Here is an 8,829-nt window from a genome sequence, read left to right as displayed (position 1 = left end):
CTAGGAAGATCCATTTCAGTCCATCAGTCTCTAGGTGAGATCATCCCTGCAGGTCCTCTGCCAGATCAGGAGTTTGGTTGTCCCTGACTTCAGAATGGAGTAGCTTGTGATCAGAACATGATTGAAGCTTCTCCCATCATACCAAAAATCCAGAATGAGTCCCCTTGCATGGGCACAGCCTGTTGTAAGCCACTCAATGAAACAAAGTTATCATTTATGAGCATATGGAAGATGTTTCAGAGTGGCAACTCCAGAATCAGTCCCACTATAGGGGGTCTGTGATGTTGTGGGGTGGTCCATATATACCACAAGGATTCCTACACCCTCTCTATTTGCTGTATATCACACCCTATTCACCATATCTCAAGACTCATATCAAGACCTTGTCCATGAAGGAGTAGATCTCTAGTGCGTGCCTTACCTCTGACATGCAGAGAGCTTGGTCACTCCCCTTCCTGCCCATCCCTAGGTTCACGCGTCACCGAGACACCAAATGGCTAAGGCTGTACTAATTCACAGCCAAGGGAACTATCCAGCCATGGGTCCGTAAAAGTACAATAGGAGGCCTGTAGCAGGGTGGCCATTTGCCTGGCACCCCCTCGTGGCCAAACACATTTCCACACGGGTCTCGCTCTGTTCCCTTTCTTCAGGAGCAGCACACAGCCTCCCAAGGCTATCACCAGCCCTCCCCTGAAATAGGGTCCGTAGCCTAAAGTAATTCAAATAGACCTTAAAGTCACAAACACAACGTCCATTGTACTAGCTCCATAGTTCATACCCACCTCCAATGCAACTGCCATGCACAAAGCCCGTATTCCACTCTGCAGACACCTCGCCTACCTCTATCTGTGCACACAACCTTGGCGCTTCCGGCTGCCTTTTACATTGACAACACCTGACTCCTCTCAGGGGAGTCTCCTCTTGCAACAGCGCTGGCTTAGACCCAAGCTCTCCAGCCCCTGGGCAAACCCCCCTGACACAAGGCCTCATCCACAATCAGAGCATGACGAGAACTGGTTTTATTAATGAGCTGTCTGGCTTTGGTCAGCCGAAGTCTGGAGCCCTTGTCTATTGTTGTCTGGTCATGTAAGGAGTGGAACTCAGGAGTGATCTAAGGGGCAAACAATGAACCCCTGCTGACCAGGCCATGCCTAGGCTGGTGGCACCTTACTCTATTGCCCCTTGCTGGCTGGGACAGGGAAGGGAAACCATGGAACCTGCACCTGCAGCCTCCCAGAGCAGCCCCATTGCAGTCATGGGCCCAAGACCCCATGCAGGGCACATCCCCTCCTGCAGCTCAGGTCAGAGCGGAGCTTTGCTGGAGGCTGCCCTCGCTCAGGCGGGCTCCTGGCCCCACTAGTAGCACAGCACTGGGCACGGTTAGCAGGCGGCACCCTGGGACACACCCAGCCAAGGGGCAGGGCAGGGGGGCTGCGCCCTGAGCATCACACAACCCCCTGTGCCACAGCCAGGGGCGGGGCCTATTGTAAGTGGGGGACGGGGCCTGGCCGGGGCGTGGCCCGTGGGAAGGAGGGGTGTGGCCACGTGCAGGGGCGGGGTCTCTTGAAGAAGGGGCGCCGCCAGGCACAGGGGCGGGGCCTGGCGCGGGGGCGGGATTGCCGGCTAGGGGAGGGCGCGGCGCTGGCCGCCTGCGCCCGCGGGAGGAAGCGGCGCCGAGAGCCTCGAGCAGGCACCATGAACCGCTTCAAGGCGTCCCGGTTCCGGCACGCGGCGGCCAAGCCGGCCCGCAAGGAGGTGAGTCCGGTGGGGCAGGGCCGCCCCCGCAGCCGCGCAGTGTGCGCTGCGCCCCACCTGCCGCCTCGGCTCGGGGGGGGCCCTGGGACCCGCGGTTTCCCAGCCCGGCCCCCGGGACCCCACGACCTCCCCCCCGCCTCTCTGGTTCCCTGAGCCCCTCTCCCCTTCTTCCCCCACCCCACGCCAAGGGGCCACCCCTGCTTCCCCTGCCTTGCTCTGGGGGGGGGCAGCCCCGGAGGCTCCCTGGCCCCCACCCTCTGTCTCCCACCCTGCCCTGGCCCCTGGTGGTCCGTTTCCATCCCCTCCCCCACAGGTTGTATGGGGCAGAGGGCACATGGCTCCCCCCTTGGAGCTCCTTTCCCGGTGCTCCCGGGTGCAGGTGCCAGGCAGAGCTGGGTGATGCAGTTTGAGGGGCTCTGACCTCCCATGACCCTGGGTTGGCTGGGTGGCCCCCAAAGTGCCTTGTCCCCTCCCCTCTGTCTCCCTCCCTGACCATGCAACCTGGGGTGATGGGGGATGACGTCTCTTCTGGAGGTTCCCCAGTTGCAGGTGGTCCCAGGCAGCCTGTGGCTGGGATGAGCTCTGGGGTCTGAGTCTGTCTGCTCCCTTGCTCCCAGTTACTGCACTGGGGTCCAGTGGAAGTAGACCCCTCTGCCCCCAGCTTGCTCTGGTGTCAATGGCCATGTGTGGTGCAGGATGGTGGAGGTCTGGTGCCTAGGGTCTGGAGTGGGGGGCTCTTCCCTGACAGCTGGTGATCTCCAGGTGCCTGTCCTGGCTGTGAGTGGATATGGGCCGTCCAGTTTGAACGTATCAGCGCTTCCGCTGTTCACATCCGGAGCTCTGAATGGCATTGCATTTCCTGGGCTTTGTTTGCTCTCAGGCCATCTCCAGGCTGCTTTCTTCTGCATCATTTTTTAACTGTCAGAAATCGGAGAACAACTCTCATCCCATCAGCCAGTCCCTGAACACACATGCCGGTTTTATTGCTGGTATGAAAAAATCTAACTGGAAAACAAGATCCAGCTGACTCGAAATGAGTTTTCAGTGACTTAGTTGCTATCTAGGCTGCCTGGTTGGCACCCTGTCTGTAAAACACAAATACTGTTGTCTTCCTGTGTTGGATCTTAACCCTAGGTGAAAAATGCTATCTGCCTTATTGTAAGTGTTCTCCCTGGAAACTTTTTTTTCCTAATGACACTGCTCTGCTAGATATTCTGGTGCCATGTGGCTTTGAAATGCTAAGTTTACCACAGTGTGCTGTTCCAATGGACTTCTCAAAGAGTTGTTTGCAACTGTTTTCAGTTTAGGTTTTTGTATCACAAGATGTTCTCAGCATTTCCGCCCTCTCTTCCTCTCAGGGGTTGAGTAACCTCTTCCCTATGATATAGAGCTTTTCTTTACAGAGCAAATTTCTAGCTTAACCTGCTAGGAAATGAAAATGTTTCAACATGCCCTTTATGCTAATGTGGCAGAGACTGGCAGTGTGCATCTATGCTACCAGTGAATTAGAGCAGGAGGTAAGGACACTGCATGACCGCGATCCACAAATGCAACACTACGGACAACTTCTCTCAGTACAAACTGGGAATCTTGGGTGTCAGACACTGAGTGCAATAAGCTACAAACTTAAGCATTAGGAAGCAGAAGAGTGAAGGTGGTCTAACAAGAGCCTCATCCTGCAGCCTGTTTACATGTAGTGAGTGGCCTCATTGGCTTCTGTTAGCCAACTCATGCAAACTGAGGCTAGGGGATCAGCCTCTTAATTTGGAGGCACACTGCTTGTGTGCTACACCTCAGTTATATAAGCCTAACTAGTAAGTGCATTATGCAGGAACTGCATTGGGAGTTAAGGATGTTCAGCATGACTTTCACATTTCCTCACTCTTGCAAGTGTAAATTGGTGGCCGTTAAAGGCAAAAGAAATATATTAATACCCAACTACTTTCTTTACATAAAAGGAAGATTGAACCTGCTCCTGTGATACGAGGGGACTGCCCAAGTCAATTCTATGCCCCTGAGTGGTGCAGAGTGGAACTGTGCAGTCCTGTGATTCTGTAGATAAGGAAGTGAGGGTGCAGACTTCTGGATAGCTTGCTGCAATGCTGTATAGTGAACAGTGCATGCATGTGTGAAGCTCTGAACTACTACATTAAAAATGAAAATATTTTGTGCCTGTGTAGTAACGATCTCACTAAAGAGTCTAAAGTTCTGTGACTCTCTGCCATGTTCTTCACAGCCCTGCACTTCTATAGCAGCTGGCTGGTGGGGATCTTGGAGTGCTGCACAGGCCATTCGCCCCAGCTCAGTTCACTCACCCCAGAGGTGGCTGCCTTTTCATGGGTTGGTAAGAGAAGGGAAGTGATACTTCTGAGTGCTCAGAAATGAGAGGTGCTATGTAGCTTGTCAGGGTTGTTTTTGTATAGAGCAGGGTAATTGCACATGGCACTTTACACTCACATTGGACAACGTCTCTGCTTCCAGGTGCTCACAGCTCAGTAGAGAGCGATCACAGAGCACACTGGCTAACTGTTAGAGTATCTGACTCACTAAACAGAAGCGCGGTTGGTTTTTGTTTATTGGGCAGCAAAGTTTAGCTTTAAGCATTTAACTATCCCCCCTCTCAAACAGTTGATTTAATGTCCATTAGAACTGTTTGAGCCAGTCATCTTGTGGGCAAGTGTTGTGCAAACTTCACTCACCTAAATCTGCTGTTCTGCTGCTGGACACCACTTGGCCCTGCTGATGTACCTCTGACCTGGCCTGTAGTCCCTGTGCTATTCAGGTCTAGGCTCAGGGCATAGCTCCTTGTCTGCCTGTCTCTGGCACACAGTGCTTCCCAGTGGCAGCGTGAAACTGACCAAGATCGCATCTCTTCTGCAAACTCTGTTCAGGAGCACAGGGCTGATCCTGGGGGAAGGGAGGGAGCTGGAACAGGAGGGAGCCTGAAAAGAAAAGGAACCGCTAGAAAAGAAACTGGGAAAGGAACAGGAGTAGGAAATGCCCTGGGATGCATTGCTGTTGGATCGCCCACTGAGAGACCGAATTTTGTCTGTCTGTATTCAGACCAGCAGATGGCTAGGACTAGGGGACAGGACCAAGGGAGGAAGTATTTCCTCATACTACTCTAGTGACCCCATCCTGACCTGCTGTTTCAGGGCATGGGAGGCTTTTTGACACCCTGTTATGAGAGCCATAAGGGCTCTAGATTAGCCCTTCTGGGTTCGGTGGCCTTTATGGGTCAGGGATGAATAAATAAAGGGCAGGGGACTAGGGGCTTGTGGCAAAGCCCCCCTTGAGTAAAGAGCTAGCAAAGTGAGGGAGGAGAAACAAGGGATGGTATGAGAGGAGGATGGCGGAACTGACTGGGGTTGGGGAGTTTTTCTGAGAAAAGAGGCATGCACAATATCCAGGTAGGGAAGAGGTGAGTGAGTTGGGTAACTGCAGGTGGAGATGATACTGAGTTTTTCGGCTACCAGTTTAATTCCATGGGGTGTAGCCATTTTGGTTACCCAGCTAGTCAGGGGTATGGTGCATTATTCCCTTTCCTGATGTAAATACATTGCCTTGAATTGTGGCCCCTCTTCTTCCCTTAGTGCAGGAACACTGTGCTCAAGTGGTACTGAAGTGCAGACCTTGAATCTGTTGCCAGTTTGAAACCTGAATCTCTTCCTAGATCAGACAGAGCAGGTCTGAAGGCAAGGCAGCTCAGGCCCTGCTGATAAAAGCAAATGAGGAATTCCACAAATACCTTTCAAGAACCCAGGAAAGAGAGGGAAGGCAAGTGTTAGGGGGAGAGGCTGGTGCCATGGTGGGGGGCCAGGCTGCAGGGTGATGAAGCTCAGCTCTCTGAGGGAGGCTACAGGGCTGCCTGGCGTTGGAGATTAAAGGCCAAGCAATTCGGGAGGAAAAGTCAGTGGGAGGCAGGGGAGGTGAGGCTGTGACAGTGCAGCAATAATGAGCCTTGAGTATTGTGTCTGTAGCTTTCCTCTTTCAGCAGGCTCAGGTGAGTGACCTGTTCCCTGATGCCATGTGGCAAGGCACGGCCAGACCAGGGTTAGGGTTTATTACTGGCTTGCAGCTGCGAGTGAGACCACTTGACCTTGCTTCCCCTCTACAGAGCACTGTCTGGACAGCGCTTGGTGCTGGCTGCTCTCCATGAGATCTGGTGTGTGTGACCCAAATTCTGATTCCTTAACATGGAGACTGTTTTTTTTTCTCCTTCCATATTTTTAATTGCAAACCATAAGAGTTCTCATAACCCAGGCCCTGTGCAATGAGCAGTTGTCTGCTGGCAGTTCTTGTGTGTGTCTGACAAAATTGTGCAGGTCAAATTAATTCCGCAGGTAAAAGCGGAAGCAATGGCCTAGTTACAGCAGCTGCCTGCACCTCCCGATAGGTTCTTTGCACACCCGCAGTCAGGTGTGCAGAGCCAAGAACCCACCTGGCCCATTGATGCTTCTGTCGAGTGACTGGAATCTTGACTGGCTGTGGCTAAGTTTTCTTCAAAGGGTTGATTCTCTGTATTCAGATTAACAAACTGCTAAATTTCAAAGGCCTAACAGGAGCTGAGCTGCTTGCTAAACAGCAGTGGGTATAAAAATACACTCCGACTGGCAGGCCTTATGGACGTCGCTGCTCACGCTGAAGGCTGTGGGAGTCGCGCTGGCAGCAGGCCCAGGTTTTTGCTGGGCTAGTTATGGATATTGGTAGCCAGCGAGGCCCAGCTTCTTACAGGATGCTCGTGGCTTGGTTTAGAATAGAATCCCATGCTTTGTGGAAGTGCTGGGCTGACAGCTGTGGAGAGCAAACTCCTCTGCCTGCAGAGCAAGGCAGCAGCATGGAGAGTGGCAGTGTTTGCTCCTCCACCTGCCCCAACTCCTGGATCTGGCTCCTCTGGGTGGGAGCGGGGTCTCCATAGGCCACTTGTCGGCTTCTCTGCTGAACCTGCCCATGAAGGAGCAAGGGCTGCCAGTCAGGAGGGCCTGCTGGGAGTGTTGTCCAAGCCCCAGGGCTCCTGGGCAGCAGCTTGGCAACACTCATGGGGGTGCAGGGAGACTCAAACCTGCAGCATCAGCTGTGCTCCATGTCTCTCACTCCCAGCATGCCTTGCTGCTTTCCTTGACATCGCCTAGAGGGCAGCTGGAGCTGCTGGTTAAACCAGCATCCCTCTCTAGCCTGAAAGAGCCCCAGGAGCAGGGAGGGGGCAGCTCCTGCTCCAGCACTTCCCCGCCACTCCTGTGAGGTGAGACCAGGTTTGACTGGGGTGCCGAGAGATGGGGGCAGAGCCTAACGTCTTGTCCCAGGCTCCATAACGCCTGGCTGTGGCCCTGAATGGGAGGGGCCAGTTTCTGGTGAGTGAGGCTGCTCATCGCCTGGGACCTGGAGGGAGATCAGCACCACGTATCGCCTCTGCCTTCAGGGAATAATGGCAGCCTCACCACTGTCCTGGCCTTGGCTTTGAATGGGTGACCGAGAAGTGAAGGCGCCACAGCGATCCCTGGTCTCCAGCCCTGCACCATTCAGTCTCTGCCCTGTCATGTCCTGAGGGACAAAAGTTGCTCTGCCTCTGTTTGGAAGGCACCTGAGAGCGAGGCTCGCATTCTGTCCCACAAATGAGAGCTTGAGGTCTGGGAACCAGGCAGCTACTGTAGCTAATTGGGCTCGGAGAAATGGGGAGAGATGAGTGTCTGTCAGCCTGGCCAGGCTGTGGTAGCTCCTTAGAGGTGCCTCAGGCGTTGGGGGAATGCACCTGTGTTTGGCGGAGCTGTTGTCTGCTGCGAGGAAGCCTTCCCCTTGGCATGAATGAGGTGTGGATGTCTGCCAGCGTGCAGCAGTGAGACGAGGAAATGATACTCGGGGTGCACAGTAAAATAGGTCCTACTGGAAATGCCACCTGCTGCTAGTTAAGTCTTCCTGACCAAAGGGCCAGGGCCCTAGGATGGGCAGTAGGGGGACAAATAGACACTTCTAATCTCCTCGACCCATGTGCTGTTTAATAGACCACAGTATCTCTCAGAAAACTGTTTCAGATCCTTTAGTTCTGCCATCTGAGCTATTGCGTGCCTTTACCTTTGTACGCCACTCAGGATCTACAGATGAGCAAGTGCTAGGTACGTGCAGAGGATTATGGGTGTAGATTGTAACCCTTTACGGCAGACTTTGACGAAGTCTCTTAGCTGTGATATGCCACCTGCCCAAACTCTCCTCTCTGAGAGGGGTAACTCTCCCTCCAAGGACATGATTTGTTTGAAGGAGTGCCCCAAGCCAGGGTGCTACCTTATGCTTCTACTGGCTGCCACCAGCATGCTCTGGAGTGCAGCCAGGAAGCTACATGCAATCATCACGAGCATCAAAATACAACAGCGGACAGCCCATCTGCTAGTATGGAACACCTACCTCCAGGGTAGCCATGACTAGGACTGGTCTGTTCTGTCCCCTCTGAGTGGCCAAATACCAGCTTGTGTACTTGCCTGTGGATTGTAACCCCGGGGAGGTACATGCAGAACCCATGGGCTTTACCAGGCCAGTGTAAATTCTAAACACAAAAGGAGCTTTCCATCTCACTGCTCTCAGCTGGGTGGGTCACCCTCTAAGTGAAATGGACTAGTCTGGCCTAGGATTCCACAACAGCCCCATGAAGGCCTTCTGGAGTAGCCTCAGTGACTCCCTGATATTGAATAGTGGCTGCTTAAACCTCCTGTGAGGTGTGGTATGCTACTCCGGTTTGGGAGGCACCTCACTACCATGGGCCTTAGTGTGAGGAAGCCTTGTTTATGCCTGCCAGGGTCAGCTCCCCAACTCTATCAGCCTCTGGCAACACAAGCACTGCCATCCCTCATGGCCGCCAAACATCTCCAAGGTGTTCCCCTGCCCCTGGTCCACTGAACACTGAGTTTTCAGGTCCTCTGTTCTCGGAGTGGTACACCCCAACTTTGAGTGATGCTGTCAAACACAGCTCCTCTTACCACATGGCATTTAAAAAGCAGGTATAAGTTTACTTAACAAATACAGAGATTCAAGTGACAGCAAGCAGAAATATTGACTACCAAGGGTTACATATAAAATAAAATCATA

The 8,829-nt window shown here is 53.2% G+C and overlaps 1 protein-coding gene across 1 annotated transcript in view; it reads left to right on the top strand.

Moving 5' to 3' along the window:
• The first annotated feature begins 1,618 nt into the window (after positions 1-1,618).
• CORO7 (coronin 7) overlaps positions 1,619-8,829 on the top strand; it is a 182,763-nt gene continuing 175,552 nt past the window's right edge. The window contains exon 1 of the mRNA XM_074965691.1: positions 1,619-1,755. Within this exon, the coding sequence (XP_074821792.1) occupies positions 1,696-1,755 (60 nt within the window). The 5' untranslated portion in view covers positions 1,619-1,695. The remainder of the gene's footprint in view (positions 1,756-8,829) is intronic.

The sequence above is a fragment of the Natator depressus genome, chromosome 10 (genome assembly GCF_965152275.1).
Source record: "Natator depressus isolate rNatDep1 chromosome 10, rNatDep2.hap1, whole genome shotgun sequence".
NCBI classification, from domain to species: domain Eukaryota; kingdom Metazoa; phylum Chordata; order Testudines; family Cheloniidae; genus Natator; species Natator depressus.
This window is presented reverse-complemented; position numbering and strand designations above follow the sequence as displayed.